The 20,645-nt window shown below is 41.1% G+C and overlaps 1 protein-coding gene across 4 annotated transcripts in view; it reads left to right on the plus strand.

Moving 5' to 3' along the window:
- The window catches only part of fam189a1 (family with sequence similarity 189 member A1), a 76,124-nt gene that overhangs the window by 42,998 nt on the left and 12,481 nt on the right, over window positions 1-20,645 (plus strand). For 2 of the 4 annotated variants that reach the window (XM_084009069.1, XM_084009070.1), the window contains exons 3-4: window positions 14,840-14,950; window positions 16,937-17,101. In XM_084009069.1, the coding sequence (XP_083865195.1) occupies window positions 14,840-14,950; window positions 16,937-17,101 (276 nt within the window). The remainder of the gene's footprint in view (window positions 1-14,839; window positions 14,951-16,936; window positions 17,102-20,645) is intronic. The other 2 variants (XM_084009071.1, XM_084009072.1) reach the window with 1 other exon arrangement.

The raw sequence follows: 20,645 nt of genomic DNA on the forward strand, positions 1-20,645 counted from the left end.
TGGTGAACAGAAATGAATTAGAAGGGAGACACATAATATCAAGGAGTATTTTGAAAATCCATCTCGCTGGAATGTTTGTGAATACAAAGAAGGGATGCTCTGTGGTTTATAGTGTACGCCCACCACTATCACGTGCCCTGAGACTAGTATTAGATATTTAATTCATGAATATAAGAAACTGTAGCACAACGATGAGGAACTGCAGCTTTTTGTCTTCAGAGGTTTGGTGCTCTTTTGATCACAGTGATGCCACAGCGGATTATTTATAGTGCATCATGATGTGCTGTAAACATAAAAGCAGAGGTGGGTGGCGACATGCCCGAGCTCATGTGTGAAAATGAGTTTTGCAGCAGTATTTCTATTTTCTGCTCACGTACCAGTGTGAATATCAAAGATTTCATTATTGTGTCTTTGTATTTCTTCTTTGAACCTAAAGCACACAATGCACCCGTGGAGAGACTTTTTTGTGAGGATAACAATTCCGTCCCGAAATCTACCATTTTTCTGGAGGAGAATCCAATTCCAACCAGCTCAAGGTCAAGTTTTACACCTTATGTGTCACTTGCCTGCTAAAATCACTGGTTCCTAAAGCATCCAAAATACATACACACAAACTCACAACAAGGAATTTATTTAGCTGAATAATAACGAAGAAAATGATCAAAAGATTTCATTTACACAGTTTAGAAGACATCTCCCTCAAATGTTTAAATGCCTCAGGCACACAAAACGGTTGTGCTCTTGTGCCATCTATTGTTAAGCAGCACAAATAGGCTCCACCCTCTTCTCCCTCCTGTCACATCGGTGCCAATCTTTTTTTCTATAGCAGGCGGTTGAAGCTGCATGTGACATTGCAGCGATTGTGTTTAGGTCAAATGGAGGCTTTAATGGCAGGAACCACCAGTTTTTTTTCCACAGTTGACTGAACAACTAGTGCTCTGTGGCCACTTGTCTGGGACTTGTGATGTAATTGTGGTTTGCACACAATCATGTCAGCTATATTTCACAGCTGAGTGAGTTGATACTGCGGCATGACTCCAGCTGCTACTATACAGCCTGGCAGGCTTGGCTTATACCTTGCTCTGGACCCAGGACTTTGCGGCTGGGTACAAGGAAACCACTCCTCACATCGTGATGCACGTGAATGTAACGAGGGCTGGGACACCATTTTATATAAATATGTATCACTAAAGGGATAGCTTGAATTATTGACTTTGAATTCAAAGTCAGTGTATTATCCACGGTAGACGGCGGTTGACTCGCCTTCAGTTTGGAGAAACAGATAGGAGTGTCATCATGGGAGCCAAGCAATGTGCTGCTGCAGCAGCAAAATTAATTTTAGCCGCCCAAAAAATGGTCCACATAAAAAGAAAAAAAAATCAATATCCATTTAACAGCTTTGACACCATGCTGGGCCCTCTGCCTGCATCACAAAATGTAAAACACTGACTATGGACACATGCCTCATTCAAAAACCCTCTTCAAAGAATATTAACTGTCCCTTTAATGCTGTATTGCCAGCAATGTGCATATTACATAAACCTCCCTAATCCCAGTAACCTGCTAAGGTCATGAATGTGGGCCTCTTTGCTTCTAGTGCAGACATCAGGAACGGCACAAAACACACAGCAGATGCAAAACTTGCAGTTAATTGCTTGACTTTTTTTTGTGAAGGACATTATGTTTGTAGAAACACCTGTTTGTTTTATGCATTTGATAATTCTATTTTATATTTGCATAAAGGGCCACACTTGCATTAGCAGACTGGCACCAGCTGCTTCCGTCATCCTTCCTAATCTCTGACTCATCCATCAGGTGACAATTAACATCCGATCATACGTGTACGGCATGACACGTCTCACTATTACTCGGTCAATACCTTTATTCCAACGCTGTTTGATGCTGCCGCTCCCTACAACATCCCAGCCTCCTACTTCAGCATAGGTTTTTGTCATTTATAACTAAGATTTCATGTTTTATGTATGAACATTAAAGGGGGATTTAAGTAGGAATACCCATTGCTGCTCAAATATTTTGAGAGCTCCCTCAAGGACCAGAGTCTTTTCTGCCAAATAAGTAACTCACATTGTGGATAGAGTCATTTCAGTGCTCATTTTGTCCATTTAAAATATTTGCTTGTTTTCTGTTTGGAAATGCAAGTGCCATCCTTAGTGCATGAATATTTGCTATAATAAATAAACAAATAGGTTTCTAAAGGTTAAAAAACGCATAAGAAAACATTCACACGTACATACCCACACTCTATATTGCACAGAAACCTCAATCAGAGTCAATTCAAGTCCTCATGTGTGCTTGCGTGGTTCAGGTCTACATATCTGCATGACCCGTTGTGATCGTATGGAAGGCTGAGTCTTTGTCTCAAAGGAATATTTCCTATCTCTGTCAAGATAGACGCAGGAATAAAGTAAGGAACTGCACTATCCACTGCAACTCTGGGAGGTCAGCTATGATTAGCAACATAGATTCTCATTGCCTCTTTATCATTGACGGAAGAAAATCTGTGAGTAAACAGAGTTGAAGTTTGTTTTCATCTTCCATGAATCGATTGTTCATGATGAATAAAGAAGAGCTCCCGTGAGACTGGTAAGAGCGAAGTGGTCCAGGAAAGCTACAAACAATCCTGAAGCCATTGATCCCTTAGACAAGTTAAGGTGTACAGAGCGGTGAGAGCAACTCGTCATCCCCTGAAATGGAATAACATAAACAAGTATCTCACCGCTGGAAACATGGGCTTTTTTCAGGCTGCCTGTGCTGCAGAAAGCTGAAAATATAGTTTAATTTGGCGCTACATGACGAGAGAAAACTGAGAAAAAGGGCTGTTATTCCCTTTTGCTCAAAAGCTAAAAATATTACAACACCCATACTATTTTTAGTGATAAAACCTGAAGTTATGCTCATACCAACTATTTTATGGTGACACTTTATTAAAAAAATAATGTTTTTTCCAATTTCTTTGACACCCCTGTGTCCATAAGCCCAAGGCCTGATGCTTAGTTGTCACTTAACAGCCACATATTCATATGAATTCAAGAATTCACAATTTCTGGCATAAGCAGTAAGGCAATAGCAATTCAGTCTGAAAAAATAATTTTGATTTTATTCAAACAAAATGGAAAAAAAGTACTCAAGGTTAGGGTAACTTCCTTTATATTTATCCTCTTTAAATCCTTGAGGGTGCGGCGAGAGCAAGGGTCCATAGAATTCACATATCAGTAAACACGTTCCTGTTATTATTAAATGATGACGATTCATTTAATGACTGGCAACAGTCCAGCAACAGTCTGATACTATTCACCAGTTTGTGCTGTGGAGTATCAATACAGCTCTGCACACCCAGACACATACAACCAGAACACATGCAACACTGCACAGATGACTGGCACACACAATTTCAGATCGGCCTCTGTATTAGCCTTTTGGGTGTGTGTGCATCTTCCTTAGAGGCCTGTTATTCTCTGACTTGACCCAGATGGAGAGGCTTTTGTGGGAGATATAGCCGACTGCCAACCGAGATGGGTCCCCCAGGACTACCTGTCAGGAGCCGCTAAAGGAAAACAGAGAGACAGGAAGTGTGTGCGTGTGTCAGACAGATAGATGGAAAGAGCACAAAAGTGCATACATGTGCGAATGTGTGAGCTGAGGAAGACGGAGTAGAAGGTGGCGTTGGAGTGGAGAGGCGGTGGACAAAGAACACGTCTGCAGGAAACCTTGCACTACTTCAAACGGACGGAAAGCACTCAAAATAGCTTCGGGAGGAGATTTCTCCCATTCATGTGTTCACTGTAGGATTCTATGATTTTATGGTTAGATTTTCTGTTCTTTTGAGTTATTTTACAGAGCTGACAGGGGGGCCACACTGAGTAGAAGCCCTGGAATGAAAGCCAGCCTGGGGTCCTGTATAATGACATTTTTCTTTTGTACTCTGGTAAGGGCACATATATAAGGGAAGCTTTCTTCATTCATTAGGCGTAAACATTTAACTGATTTCCAACACAAAATTTGCCAATTGAAATGATGTAATGATGAAATTTTAAAAAATTCCACTTCAAAAAAAAAATGTCTTTTAAAATTTCAATTTGATTTAACTAGCAGCATAAACCCAAAACAAACTATTTTCTTTTGATTTAATTGCAATAAATGGTTAGAATTGCCGAAGTAACTACATGATAACGAAGTTGTTTTGTTTTGTTAGACGATAAGCAAATAACTTATAATTCTTGTTTGTATCATAGACAGTCTGTGGTTTATAGTCATAGTTTCGGGTCTGGATGACCGCTGCAATATGTTTTGTCTCTACTTCTGTTTCTGTGACGACTGGAGGGAGAATCTCAACACTGATAGGCTTCTGGCTTTCAGCGTCACTAGTACAGAACTTTGCAGTCTACATGTGTTATTTGCAATGTTTCTTTATCCAAACACTATTTTACATCAACAACTGCCTGTCAAGTTTGATTAGTGATGTTGTTGTTCATGAATCGAGCTGCCAGACACTGTGAGAGTGAACTATTGACGTAAACAGATGGTTTTCACTCCAGATTGTTTATTGAAATGCTTTCTAGCCTTTCTTCACATTATTTTATACCTCAGATATTTTAATATCCCCCCCACACCAATAACCAGCAGCACTGTGCCTTGAGTTACTGTAGTAAAGACCTCACACTCGCCTCTCTTCTAAAGTTGCTATTTCAATCAAGTTTCACCGGCAAGCTTACACAGAACTGTGTAATTGGTGTTTTCGGGCATTTCCACATTTTAAATGGATTAGGAAAAATAAACAGTAAACACATAAGAAGATTTACGCCATGAGATAGTGGTACTGCTGTGATGTGGCCGTAGGCACGAGGACATAGGCGGTTTCTTTTGATACATTTCCTTTGATCCTTTGCAAAGAAGACATATTTTGTCATTGCTAAGCAACCTCCTTTTGCATCATTCCAGCACCCTTTGTTAAGTCTTAAAGTTTGTGATCGCTCAGTGTGGGTCTTTATCCGAATGTTCATCTAACCCCAACTGTGATTCAGCAGGGCTTCGAGTGACTGAAATGTTAGAAGTTAGAGGCTCGTTTAGTTGTCATAACTACCACAAAATCCAAATTCAGAAGCAATCCCACGTTGTCTGCATACAAATATTACATTTGGCAGTTTCTTTGTTGCAGTGAAAGCTGTGCAGCCGAGTGTAGTTTTTGTATGAATTTGGTTAAAAAACTGTAGAAAAGAAAAAAATGAAATAGACCTGGCTGAAGTAGTCAGGTACAAGTACTCTTATAGAGCGTTTCCCTTTCCATCACAATGCAGGATTACCAGTACATTACCCATAATCATAGCTGTTCATCGGAGCTGTGTTAGTGTACAGAGCTGAAGTGTCTTGCTCAGGGACACTTGGGCAGGATGTGCGTTCCACTCCAAGACAACCTCACCGCCATCCTGGATAAAGAGTGAAAGTTATTTCTTTATACACCAGGCAGGCAATACAAGAGAGTGAGTGTGTTTGTGTGTGTGTGTGTGTGTGTGTGTGTGTGTGTGTGTGTGCTTCAGGAGTGTTTTCTCTCTGGTCTGGTCACAGTTTGCCTGTCACCTCTGGTCAGTTTGCATTAGCGCTGCCACTCTCCGTCCCCCACTTCTCCTCCAATCACCTCCTCTCCTCCCACGCTGGGTATCTGCCAAGAAGGAAAAATGAGAGTGAGAGCCAGATCATCTTTTGCGCTCCCATCCAACTTCACTCTAAACAGCCGACAGAAGGGAGAAGTGGGTGATTAGAGAAGATTCTTTGTGATTCCCACCCAGGGGAGTTTGCTCACATCAGCCCCACTAGTTTAACGGTAGTGTGTGAACTGTGTAAGTGGCTCAGCCTCAGGCGGCACTTTGTTACTTTGCTGCATCGTTACAATACCTTACCATGGACTTACAAAGGAGTTTTGATCGTTGCCTCTCTACTCTGAGCATGGCATTCGGAAGGTGCTAGATTGCTATAAGAATTTCTAACTTGTTTTATCGTTGCATTGCTCCTTTCCTCTTGAGTCTACATATACAGTATAGTTGCTGCTGTTCTTTTCCGACTGACCCTAATTGATCATAATGTAACCATAACAAAGTTATCCTATTGTGCCTAAACTTAACCAAACCTTTTTTATTGTGCAAATATTGTATTCCTTATTTACATTTACATTCTGTCTTCATTGAGACTCATATATTACATTTCTATTCTGTTTTGTATATTTTCTATCGTAAGGGCAACAATCTTCAGGTTATTTCATATCTCGATAATGATAAATATCACGATATAGCATGTTTTCTGGTGATTCAGTCATGTAATTGCGTATCACAATATCTCGATATCTGATATGGTTTCATCGCGATTTGATTCCATTGAAAGATGATACATTATTGTATTGAATTGTTGTTGTTAGACCACATCTTAGAATATGGCTACTTCTTGTGTAGCATCACATGTCCTGGCAATAAGACAGTTTCAATTCTTGTAGATTAGTGTGTGTGTGTGGGTGTTTCTCTGTAGGGGGGCACTGCATGGTGCAACTTCAAGCCAATCCCTGAACCCTCCTACATTCCCTGTGTGTGTGTGTGTGTTTTTAGAGGCATAAAGGCATACGGGTATTTTCTCTCCTCATGGAGGCGTTTAAATGATCATTCCAAATGTCAGAATTTCTTGTGCTTGACTAGAGATACACATTTCTTTCAACCATTTTGTGTTTTTTTTTGCTATGCATCAAAGAAAGCCTGTTTCATCCAGTGACATGGAAAGAACCGCATTGAATATCGATAAAAAGAAAACAATATGAGATGAAAAAAAAGAAAAGAACTGGGACTGTTTTCCCACATTGTCTAAAAGAGGAGCAGAGTGTGAAAGGGAACGGTTGGCTGGGAGAACAGGAACCTTTCGGCTCGAGATAATGCCGAATGAATGATGTCCTCCCCTGAGGCCCCAGAGAAGCAGGAAGTGTGGCTCCATATTAATTAGAATATGAATTAGATAGACTCCCTTATCTGATGGCTCATAGGAGGGAGAGTGGCATGATCCAGGCGGCAGCAGCAGCATTAGGCATTTGAGTAAATAGTCACAGCTAAGGTCGCGCTGCTCTCTCTGCAGTCACTATGGCCACTTTCAGCCTAAAATATAAAAGATCTGGTGTGTCTAAACAGGTTGCTTGCCCATTGTTTAATATTTAGTAATACTGGACATTTTGTTTGCATGTTGAAATGTTGAAAGATGAAGAGCAGCAAAAGAAATGCTACTGACAGAGAGGCAGTGGAGTGGCTAATGTAAACCGGTGCTACAGCTGCTGGTGTAGATATAACATTGGCTCTCATGCAGTGGTGCACTCCGGCTGTCTGAGTGTCTGGGGCAAAAAAAGAAATAACAATGGCACCCGCCGGCAGGAAATGTTATCATCTGGGGAGCATGAATATTAGGGGTGGGTAAAAATATTGATACGGCAATATATCGCGATACTTTGCCGGCCAATACAATATCTATTTTTGGGAATTAATAAAATGGAGAGGCTGTTTTGAATTGAATAGTTTTGACTCAATTTATCCTCTGATCAATATCATCTGATGTACATACAGGTACTTGTGTTTTCATCTTTATTTATATCGCAATATCGTGATACGTATCGTATCGTGACCAAAGTATCGTGATACGTATCGTATCGGGAGGTCCTTGCCAATACTCACCCCTAATGAATATCCAACATTTCATGTCAATCCATTCAATAGTTGTTGCAATATTTTATTCTTGACCTAAGTGGTGAATCCGCTAACCAACCAGCAGTGCCATGCTGCTATATGACTCAAAACAAGAGAAAAAGAGAAACGTCATAATGAGACAGAACTTCCCTTGGAAAGCACTCGGTTTAAGTCGGGAGATAATTTTAGAGAAGTTCCTCAAATTTGCTCTCAATAATATTTTATGTTCTTTAATGGCACAGGGTGTTTAATTGTGCGTCGTTGTTCTTTAGGATTTATGAAGCAGACACAGCCCTTCGCTCTTATGGAAGTGGTAATCCATAAAAGCTTTCCATATTCTCTTAAATTTAGTTAGAAGAGTCGCAAAGCATAAATGTAATGTTTTTTATTCTGACAGTTTGTTTCCAATCATAGACGTTAATTATTTGTACGTAATATAACATATTGGTTGGCATTTTAACATCCTGTTACTTACTTATGAAGCCGTCATCCTTGATTTTCAGTGCACCGCCTCAAGCAAGCAGCATCTTTTACAAACTTCCTGCTGTACTTCTGTGTGGTTTGAGAGTCTGCTGGGACCAGGTTCATTATAGGCCTGTCTCATTACAGCTGCCCCCCACCAAGAGCCTTGAGAGGAGCAGAGAAGACAGAGCCTCCTTGTTTTAGCTCTTTAGAGGTCAGTGGTTGATTATAATGTTGAGAAGTGGAGGTTAATCAGCCAGTGACCCTCAGGTTGGTGCTGTCTTTCACGGTCTGTTTTAATCAATAAGTGCGAGCACCGGCGCAGATGAACTCCTTATACAGAGCATCGCTACTTCCTTCGTACGTCCGAGTACCTGTCTGATTACCCATTATCTCTCTCTCTCCTGTGCGGATGTTTGCCGGTGAAGGCCAATGATGTGAATTCACATTATTAAAAAAAGCTAAAGGTTAAATTAGAAAAGTACCCTTAACACGAGAGATGTAGTTCAGCACGCTTGATGCAGGTTTCACAGCTCATCAGCCAATAAAAGCTGTTGGACGGCAACTTCCACATAATGGCTTTAACCACAGGAACTAATCCATCACATCCTGTGGAGATGCAGTCTGACATGCTGTCAACACGACTACACCTCAAAGCCAAGAGGAAAGTCGAGAGGTGAGGTGTGAGGTGTCTTTACAGTCAACAAATACACGAAAAAACTATTTTGTGTTCTTTCTTGAACACCTAGAACAAGCTAGTATCATCCCTGGGATAATTATCATGTCTGATAAGGGTCTATGTCGAAGGAGTTCACTATCTCACTTCATCATGCGCTCCACAAACCCAGTGGCCTGTTTAATGGGAAATGCATCAATTTACAGAGGCAAGGTGCCAGGCGTGAATGTAATTTCCATGATATCTCCTGTGCAGTGTAAACAACGCCTTAAAGTACTGAGAGTATGTAAATCTGTATGCCGCTGTGTTCAAATGTGTGTACATTTTGGGTACATTTGCATTTCTGCACTTGCTTGTAAAACCTCTGATTCCCATCAGTGTTTTCATGTCGGATTAGAGATGTGTGTGTCCAAGTGTCTCAAAGCGCATATAGTTACACGAATGGGGGGGTTTAGAGTGATGTGTGCTCCTGTGATGAAGGTATTCCCCGGCAGGATTTGGTGTCAGTGGAAGTCGTTACGTCTGGTTTGGTGCGACTTCCCGTGAGTTCTGCTGCCGAGAGTTAGTATCAGCACCTCCACTGTTTATTTGGACCTGCGTGAACCCAGGGTCACTCCTATCAACACGAATCCTGATGATGTGGTCCAAACACACACGGACACATGCACATGAGGATATAAATCACGGCTCTCTGTGGGAGGAGGGAGCAGGAAAGTAGAAAGTTATTTCAGTTAACAGTGGGAAGCAATGAGGACCAGCTGCTGCAGCTTTGAGTTCTCTGGTGTGTTTATAAAGTCAGTCGGGGCGACACCAGGAGAAGCCCATTGTTTTCTTTACTCGTTGTGGCCTAACCCCCCCAGGTTGTGTCTATTCTACAATTTTCAAAGGACTTTAAGACCTGGAAGTTCCAAAGGCCAATTTATGACGGCTTGCTCGTAATCCATATTCAGTAATGATCACTTATTCTCCTTAGAGTGTCTTTTGTTCACAGATGTTTCCTAGTGCTGCAGGGCCTGAGGATTGATAGACGGCGTCAGAGGGAAACTGAATCAGACGGTTTGTGATCTGCTGAGCTGGAGTGAAAACAAAACAGCACTGCCTCCACGGCTCAGGGATAATTTAACATAAATAGTGTTGTGTCGCAGTACTGCTGCAGACTAAATCCTAATTTGTGCTGCAGCCAAAGGATGCTAACCGTTTCGAGTTCTCCCTTGTTTTTAAACACAGTCCCCCTCTGATCAAAACTGACCAATCTTTAATTACGTTGCCCTGAGGCAACTCCGCATGGTTAGACCAGTTGTCGTATTCCCCGTTGCTACTTGGGAACAGTGGGAGCTCGTGTCTTATTGTCATACCACATTAGCATTATCAACTACTGTGGTCGTATACTGTGGTCAGTGTGGGGGTCCAGATTTAGGCATTCAGTCACACCAGCCTGCACCTGTCTGACACCAGGTTTGGTAGAGAAGACTGCTGGAACCCGGTCTTTAGGATCTAACCAACTAACTATGACTTTCATTATACACATACATATATATATGAGATATATACTGTTTACTTAGGAGTGTATCTCGAGGACAGCGCCACGTGTCTGCACATTCTGTACCTATATGTAGTTATAAATGGTAGTATAGATTGTCTTGTTCTAACCTATTTTAGCGAGCGTATAATGAACCAACTAAAGCCTATTAATGTTTGCTGCTGCATCAGTCCAGTTTTCCCACTGAGATACTTATCTTATCTCTGATTCTTCAAATAAACAGTGGTGATGATGAATAAGCATGTTTTTCTGTTGGTGGCGGCTGTGTAGATGGATGAGGAGAGACTTGTGATTTAGACAGATGTACTGAAGGTGAGCTATGAATGCTGACCTTTAAGAGTTTGTGTTAATTGTTAAATTAACGTTTGTTTTACAGAGATTTCTCAAGTCCACATTGAAACGCCACATAATGTTCAAGATTAAAGGGTTTGGTTCCATTCTCATGTCTGTCCATTACACCAATATAAGGCTACAGCTGGCAGGCGATCGGCTTAACTAGTTGACACAATGACAAACAGCGACTGGCTCTGAGCTCCATCTCACTAATAATTTGTTGCATTTACACAAATGTAAAATCGCCAGTTCACCTGCTGACATTATATTTAACAGATAAAGGGTTATTAATCCTAATCGGATAAGCGTATTTCCCAAGATGTCAAAGTTTTGCCCTGTGGCGTTTTCTTGTTTATTACCAAAGCTTCTGTTCACGTTTAGCGTTCATGTTGAGACATTGCTGTGTTTTTCTTTTTGTTGTTTTCAACCATCGATGGATCGGTGGAATGATGTGAAACCATGTGTCATGAACGTGATTCGCATCACCCATGTGCTTGTACATGAGAACGAACAAAACAGGAACCGTAAAAACAAAAAACACTAAAATATTGCCCATAGCACAGCTAGCGGTGAAAAACTCTACAAGTCACCGTTACGATAACGCCCCTTTAGATACATCCAACCTAACTCCACCTCTCCAGTGTAGACAAACTCTCACCAATGTTGTTTCTTTTGTTCTTTTGAACTTCAGTAGAAAACATCATCCCTTCCCTCTTCTGCTGCTGCAGCTGGATGAAGGATAGGAGGAGGAGGAGGAGGAGGAGGAGAAGCTAAAGCCAAATTATTTTCACCTCAGTGACAGTTATGGAGAATTACAGTAATACACCTGAACCTTAGCTCTTCTATTGTAATCTATGAGCGTGTGTCATGGAGATGAATGGTGGTTATATTGCATATTGTCCTCCGCAGTGAGCGCTAAACGATATGGGGATGACACGCGGCGTAAATCTGCGACCGAGTGACTCACGCGTGGCTTCTCGTGTGTGTTTACCTCTTTGACGTCCGGCGGGCAGTGCAGCAGTAATTAATGACTTAATGGTAAATGACGCCTTGTGATCCTACGTGGTAATGAGAGGGCAGCGGTGTGGGGCCAGACGTGACAATCAGCTCAGCGGAGAGGAACCTCCGGCGACGCACAGGTGACGCCGGAGTCACTCAGGTCTGGAGGGCACTGTTTGGATATCAAAAAAAAATTTTTAACCAGTGAGTCTGTTTGAATCAGCAGGGTAGTGGAGGCTTCATCTCTGTTCTCTCATGATTGTGTGTTTTTATTGCAGCTGCAGATTACAATAAAGAGTAATTGGAAGATTTGACACATATTTCTGTGACAATTATGTAAATCCACACAACCAAAAAAAAATAAAAAATCTAAATCTCTAATTTCCAACCCCGTGATATTATGGCAGCACCCTCCCACAGTCACTAAAGCTTTGATATAGACAGATTGTTTTCTCCTCGATCGGAATTACAGCTGGTTATTTTTTGAAGCACAGCGTTTTTATCCAACTGGCTCAGCTGGCAACAACGCAAACCCAGAGAGGTTTCATTCAAATACAACGCAACGTCAGAGAGAAAGAGAGAATGAGAGCTCTTACTGTCACTGGTTGGTGCATCACAATATCCTCACTTTGATAGTTATTGTCATGGCAATTAAAATGAAACTCTCCTGCACTAAAGAAGTGAAGATGCTTTCTGCAGAACAGCATTTTACTCTCACACCTGGCATATATATATATTATATATATATATATATATATATATATATATATATATATATATATATATATATATAGAGCCAGTATGGATGCTATGTGTCTCTCTGGATGTCATTAGGTTATAAAACCATTACAAAATATTAATCTGCAATACCAGACTATCACATTGAAGAGCACTCAGATTTGCTGCTTAAAAAGAAATAAATCTAATTTGGCAGTACAAACTTGTCTGAGCATTTGAAGTGTAAAGACATCCTTGCATTAGTGATAGTTCTGCTTTTCATCAATCTCAGGGAGTTTCAAAAACATGCATCACTACGAATGAAGAGAAACATCAATTCACACATCCACATCAGTCTGGGTGCGAAACATCAGCCCTTCCCCACTCAATCACAGCACGCAGATATCTGTCATATCTGTTATGTTCTGTCAAGCTGACGATGTACCATACTACCCACAAGCCCCCAGCCGTCATATGCAAACAAATTACTTGACAGAAGTGATTCAGTAATGTTGTTAATTTACTGTGTGTACGTAGCGAAATCTTTGTCATCAGTCAGCATTTGATCTGGTGTTTTATAATTGAAAATGCTAAAGCTTTGAGCCTTCGGCTTGATGTATGGATATACTATAGGAATATCTTTAAAGGTGCTAAATTCCATTTTTTGAGCATAAATATAGCATCAAACGACTATTTGCTTTGCAAGTCGTGGGCTGACTGTGGCTCAGGTGGTAGAGCAGGTTAGCCAATGTTTTGAGGGTCGGCGGTTCGATTCCCGCCCTTGTCACTGTGTCATGGTCGTTGTGTCCTTAGGTAAGACACTTCACCCAGCTTGCCTCGTGTGAATGTGTATGACTGCTGTATGGGGGTGGTGGTCGGAGGGGCCGTAGGCGCAGAATGGCAGCCTGGAACCCTGTCAGACCGCTTCGAGTGTCTAGAAAAGCACCATACAAATCCAATCCATTACTATTATTATTATTAAAGATATAGTGGATTTATGTTTACCTGTGGGTGTTTGCTGGTGAAGAAAACGAAAGATATGCCATTTTCCCCTTTTATTACCTAATAATATAATATTTTCTGACTGTAAACTTTGCACAATACGTTCATGTCCAAGTGAAGATTAAGACCAAAGTAGAAACTAAGGGGGGTAATGAAGGAATCGTATTTTGCAATTCATTTTGAAAGTGAATTTCTGTGAATATAAATATATGCGCCACACCACGCTGTCATCAGTGTCACTGTCTATTCATGGTTGCCTCTTTCCTTTTGTTTCATCCTGTTTTCATTTCATTTGCTGTCACTCTTTTTCTGATTTTTCATCCAAAGTGGTGCACAGTGGTCCACATGCTCGCCCATCAGCCTCTCAATCTTTCAATTTTCTGCCAAGGTGAAAAGCACTTAAACTTATCGCTCCATCTGTTTATTACATGCCACCTCCAGTTCCTTCCATTCTCCACCCCCTGGTCCCTCTCTCCTCCTCTCCATCTGTGTATGTGTGTTCTCAATAACCTTTATAGCCGCCAAATTCCTCCTGCTAGTGCCTTTTTATGTCCTCCACCAACACAAGCTTTGGAAATAGGCTATTATTATAATATCTTAATTAAATTCATTAATTATAAGTGTGTGAAAAAGTAAAGGAAAACGCTGGTGCCTGGTTTCTAATTTCCTAGAAGGAGAAGTCAGGTTGTCTGTTGTCAATTTTAAAACTCGTTCCGTTGTGCTTGACCTGTAATTTAAAGCACCAAAAATGGTAGCCATATTTCTGCTAACAGGATTGATATCCTCGGGGCTGTCAGCCAGGAAATAAAAAAAGCCATATCCCAGAAGAAAAGGGGGTCAAGGGGACCTTCGGTGTGAAAGTACATTAGACCTAAACTGCCAGAGCTCTATCAAGCTTGGAACATAGAGAAATATTAGCTCTGTTGAGATGGCGTTATAGTGTGTGTGTGTGTGTGTGTGTGTGTGTGTGTGTGTGTGTGTGTGTGTGTGTGTGTGTGTGTGTGTGTGTGTGTGTGTGATGCTGACGGAAAGCAACACAGCTGTTGGGATGTCGATAAAGAAATAGCTAACTGTGGGTCGAGAATTTTCTTCCGACAATAAGCTGTTTGTTATGTCATTGGGCGGAAAGCTCTTCTGTGATTATGATTTCTCTTGCTGCCAGACTCTGGGGATCTGAGAAGAAACAGGTTATTGATTTCTCTTGACATCGGTGCTAATTTCCTCTTTGGTGATCTGCTGAAATCACTGTGAGTGATGAGTGATTGGCAACGCACGACGCCCTCTGATTTAACAGCCGCTTTAAAACTCAGTGTTGGAAAGATTGGAAAGTGTTGAGTCTGCGCCGGTTTGACATTTTTTTTCTCCGTCTCTCTCTGTGTGTCACAGATCACATTCTTCATGCTGCTGTCAGCTGTGTGTGTGATGCTCAACCTGGCGGGCTCCATCCTCTCCTGCCAGAACGCTCAGCTGGTCAACTCCCTGGAGGACTGTCAGCTGGTGAGACCCACTGGACCTTAACCCGTGCATTGTCCAACCTTATACTTCACACTCAAAAGTCTGGATCATGTAATCTGCCTGTCAATTTTTGAAGCTTCAAAAAATACCATATCTTTCTGACTTGTATACCTTTTCTTGAATCAAATGACAGAACTCGAATGATGAAATATGCATCAAAAAGCACGTTCTTCGGAGTAATAATACACACATTAAACAATAATAGATGGAATCAGATCAACATAATTCCCAGTGCTATCAGTTCATTTGACTTGCCATAGTGCAGATTTGACAAAATGTAATGAAATAAATGAAACACATTTTTTTTTTTACTAAGGTTCAGATTGCTAAATCAACATTCCTGGCACTCTTATATCAATTTATATGTAAATATGTTACAACACCTGTGGTCATACAGACCAAAACATCACCAACAGCAAAAAAACACTATTTCAAATACATAATGGGTTCATTGTTTGCATGTGAATCCTCATTTCAATTCATGAATATCGCCGCTTTTCAGGCTGACAGGCTGCAGATCAGAGTCACCAAATGTGAACTATTTGCCTGCTGGTGACTAATGACTGGTGATTATCACATCCGTCTTTGTCAGAATCCAAAATAGCTCAAACAGGAAAACAACTTTGAAGGAGTATTGCAGCAATTTGGTAAGGCACTGCCTGGACTCTAAAGAGACGTGGTCAACATCCAAGTAGCAGACAGCGAGATATCCTGACTTAAACTTTAAAGAGCTCAGAATGCTCCAATGGGCTTGTTCAATGGGCAAACAGCTTTTCACCCTCCCATTCAACTATAAACACTGTAACCTTTCTTTACATAAGGTTGAACGTTTTTGAACTGCCTCACGTTGCAACGGTTGAATCTCTGAGTAACGGTGGGCGATGCTGGCATATTTTTTTAAGTGTAATTTAAACTAATCACATCCAGTCACATCTTCAGTGTTTGAGTCTGTATTGTGGGAACATTGTGTTCCTTCCTATATTTTCCAAAAACACCTGATTCTTCACTTCCCAAGTGTCTTTTTCCCCTGTATTTCAAACTCCACAACCCCAATTTGAAACGCAGACCTTCCTTCTGTTGCATATCTTCCGTCTCCGAGCCAAAGTCAGAGATAACCCCTGATGAAATCACTGGGGATGTTTTCTCAGATGTAATCTCTTCAGGAGCCACAAAAAGATGCAAGCTGAGCAGAACTGACCTTGGTAAAATGAAAGGAATTCCCCTTTAATTGGAAATTAATATTACATTTTTTTTTTTTTTAAAGATACAGGCTCTCTACACCCTGCCGTATTTTTTTTACAATGGTGTTAATACATGAACTACAGGAGAGCAGACTTAGAAATAAGTATATTAAGCTTTTTGTCCTTGCAGCTGGTGATCAGAAGTCGTTGGACACAGAACACTCAGTCTTTCCATTTTCATAATGAGATGCTAAGCTGATTTTTTTAAAGCTGAATTTATATCGCCAGGGTCTCCTATGTTTTCCAAGACTGAAGAAGCCTCTTGTGATTCATCCAGCTCCCAACCCACTTACCCGACGGCTTCCGCATTAGAAGAAGCTTTGCTCCTTACGAAAGTGGGACCAGCCGAATAGACCAACTTTACTGCGTTATGTGACTCCCCAGAGACCTTCCCCCAGTCGTGTCTGAAATGCTAACATTCCTCATCTTCTCTCCCCGATGTAATTAACCCATACTTGTTGGGTTCATGTCCTGCTTTCTCTTAATCTGGGACACAGCAGAGGTATGCTCTACCTCCGTCCGTCCCTGAGTAGCTCCACATATCTCACAGCCTCTCTTCTTTCGGTGAACACTCCTTTCTCAGTCACAGTATAGGAATATACGTTGTATCTCAGGTGTGTTTCGTTTTCAAGCTGAGGTCTGATCTGTGCATCTGTTTGTCGTGTGCTTTTGTGTGTGTGTCTGTGTGTGTGTGTGTTTTTTGTGTACGTTGGCGTGCATGCATGAGTGTGGATGCGTGTTCTCTCCTCCTCACCCCCAGCTCAACTTTGACAGTGATGGAGTGTGTGTATGCTGTGAGTTGCAGCAGCAGAGATCAAGCTGCAACAACCTGGGAGAGACGCTGAAACTGAATCCGCTGAGGGACTGCAACACAATACGCCTGCGTCTCAAGGTGGGTGTGAGCGAGCGTTTGCTTTTGTTCTGCTGATGGTGAGAGCTGATGATGTAAAAGAAAAAAAATATATATATGAGTAAGACTGTGCCCAGCCTGTAGGTAAGTTTGATTAACTTGTAAAATCTAGTTTTTAGAAGTGTGCAACTGTTGCAACTACCGGTAGCTATGGTAACAACACTATATGTACCAACAATGAACTCTGCCAAGTCGAAGGAAACAGTGGGGATGAATTATCTTCCTTTTCACACACGAGCAATATCTTATTGCTGTACAAAATGTTCTGTTGCACCCGTCAAGACTGCAGCCTTTTTTTCATGTTGTCGTTATAGCTGGCTTTAACTTCACTCACACACACTTCTGCATACTCATACACACAAATCCACTTAAATTGCCAAACTCAGAGACAACTCCAGGAAATCTATCTCCAGGTTTTATTCAAATAGCAAACTGCATTGTGTAAATCTGATTGGCAAAATCTATTCTTTATTTAGTTACTTATTATGTGCAATCCAGAGATGAAAGCCTAGATTTATGGGAACAAATTGATTTGGGCCTCACTTCAAACCACTTAATTTTTATCTGCAGATGTTGCAGTTCGAGATTTTACTTACTACCACTTTGGTCCAGACTGAAATTTCTCAACGACTGCTTACAGATAATAAAGTCTACTGTGTTTGGTGTTCGCTGGACTTCACCTCAAGCACCACCATAAGGCTGACTTGTGGTTTTTAATGATAAATGATGAATCATCTCATCATAAGGTCAATTTTCTTTGTTTGAAAACCTGCAAAATATACTATTCCCTTTACACTCAGCTGTATTTTTGTTTAGTTACAAGTTATGTATTGTCATGTATACAACAGGTACAGAAAAGCAGTCACTGGCAATGAAAACCTCAAATCTCAGGCTCCCTCCAACAATGCTCATTAAATATGTATACAGAGAAACCCATACAAGTAAAAAAAAAAAAGACATGAAAGTAAGTGCAGTAACTTCTGCTAGTAAGACATGAAATAGTGCAGAAGATATAGGGATAAAATATGATAGTACAGTAATAGCAAAACGAGTAAACATGAATCTGGTAATTGTAACAAAATACCTCCTGAACACCAGCATGTTAGATTGGTTGTCGTTGTTAGCATGTTGACGTTAGCATGTTGATGTTAGCATTTAGCTCAGACGACCTGATAAGCTTCAGTACAGTCTCACAGAGCTGCTAGCTCGGCTACAGACTCGCCCACTCTGGTCGTTTACTTCTTTAATCAGAACGAGTCCATAAGCTTGAGAAACAGTCGCTAGTTGTGCGGAAATGATTGTCTTTAAATTGCTAAAATCATCAAGTCTAAACTGATTTCTCCAAGTCCCACGTGAGAACGGCTGAATGACATGAAATAGAAAACACTGAAAGCATTCAGTCTTAGATTAATTGGGCAGGAAATGGAGAATGGCAACAGCATTTGTCTTTCCCCTGGAGTTGGAACCCTTAGTATGCGGTGTGTATCCAGCCTGGTCTGGCCGTAGTTTGCAAGTGCATGATCTCGATAGATTTATCTTGACTCGGAGAGTCTGCGGGAATGATATACAGTGTGTGCTACCGTGCCTTTATTGGATAACGACAATCATATCCATTCCTTTTATGACCCTGATTGATTATAAAACATTGATAACCAAATAAAAGACTTCGTAGGATGAAGCATGCTTCTGAAAAGAGGAAAGATCAAGCACATTTGTCATTTTGATCATAGCTCATTAAAAGAGATATGGGAATTGGTGCCGTAAACCATTATTAAGTGCCAAAGTAGTCAGATAAGTTGAATTATGTGCAAGAGGAAGCTGTCATACCCGAGTCCCCAGAGTCCTCGGCCATTTCAGATGGCTCGCTGATCCTAATGAACTCACGGTGCAGCTGCCATATAGTTACTCTGTCACTAAATTACATTACAGTGGTACTGAATTGTCTTAGCAGGTAGACTAAGTAGCCTATTAAATCACTGTGAGTTTATTATTCGCTCATTTCTCAGCAGTAAGTCTTTTTCTGTAAAACATTGTTTTTAAAAAAGCACTCAGCAGCACTATGCACTTTGCTGCTAATAATACGTGCCATTCACTCTTTGCAGGCACATTACATTTCCATCCCGTTTTTCTTTTCAATACACTGCTTGGGGCCCGTGAATCATCAGTTGGAGGGTGTATATTGAGCTAATTTGTGATTTCCTGGAGGGGGACGGATGTGTAACCTTGCCATGTAACTGACTAACCTGTTCTGCTTGAGGCAAGGTATCTTCTAGAGGTTAAATGTTTGTTGAGCAGGCCTGTACAACGCTTTCTTTCGAGGTGTTATTACATTTATTTGCCGGGTGGGATTTATTATGTCATTATGTACATTGCAGCCACAAGGGAAATCACAGAAATGCACCGGCTCACATCTGCACGGTCGATGCATTACCATAACAAAAAATTAGCTCAAATTAAGTTGTCATAAATATTTACTTTCTTGCGAGATGCTTGCAGTTTGACTTGTGGAAACTACATTTACTGTAATAACCCACAACTGCCTCCCTGCAGGGGTACACACTGGACAAACACCTCGCCAAGTGCCTCGTTATTAGTGTTGCCTGTAATTTTTTTGATTGATTGAGGCACTGTTTGTTAAAAAAAAAAAAAAGTTGTCCTAAATTTGTGGTTGTTTTTGTTGAATCAGTGAGAGAAGCTATTTTACTGGTTATTCAGCCTCGAGAACCTGTGATTCCCCCCATTCCTTCAATGTTCTGCTCATTTTGCTCCTCGTCTTCAACATCTGTCCACAGAAATGCAAAGCCATGAAAATCAATTTGTATTCTGAGAAAGAGTGAAGTTAGAATTACAGTGAAAGATGTGAGAAGGCCCCGCTGCTATTTTTTGATTGTCTCTCTTCAAGGTTCAAAAAGGACTACTGACCTTTTTGAAGGATAAAATCCTGGACTCATTTCCATCTTCGTTCGTGGTGTTTATGCTTCCAGTTGCGTATTCAAAGCCTTTCACATATATTTTCAATCTGCCTTAGTCTGAATTAGTTGTGAGGTTGGATGGTGTGTCAGGGCGCTGTAATGGTTCAGAGTACAGAATATTTGTGTCGGGTACGATGGCCACTATGTCAGATCCCGACCAATCATCGCGTTTGGTTGCTGAAGTACCTCAGCTATTTCTTGCCAGCTTTTTTCTTTCTTCAGTCTGTCGTGATAGTCCCTTGAGAAAACATCAAAGAGGCGGGACTGTTGGTGCCATAATTCAATAAATTCTTCCTCCATTTCGCAGTGTCACCTGGCAGCACCAACATTGTTCCTCCTTCGCTTCATCATCATTGATTTCACTTGTTTACAGATCCTTCTGTGCTCTTATTGGTCAAAGTGACGGAACGCTGGTTGTCGATCGTTTGTTGCCCTCAACATACAGTATTGTTCCCTATCTGAGCCAGAGGAAACATCAGGATTTCTTTTAATAAGAACGCCGATGGAGGAGATGTTTTTCTCCACCTGTTCATCTATGATCAATCGTGCCGAGC

This window comes from Eutrigla gurnardus (genome assembly GCF_963514095.1).
Source record: "Eutrigla gurnardus genome assembly, chromosome: 1".
Classification (NCBI taxonomy): Eukaryota; Metazoa; Chordata; class Actinopteri; order Perciformes; family Triglidae; genus Eutrigla; species Eutrigla gurnardus.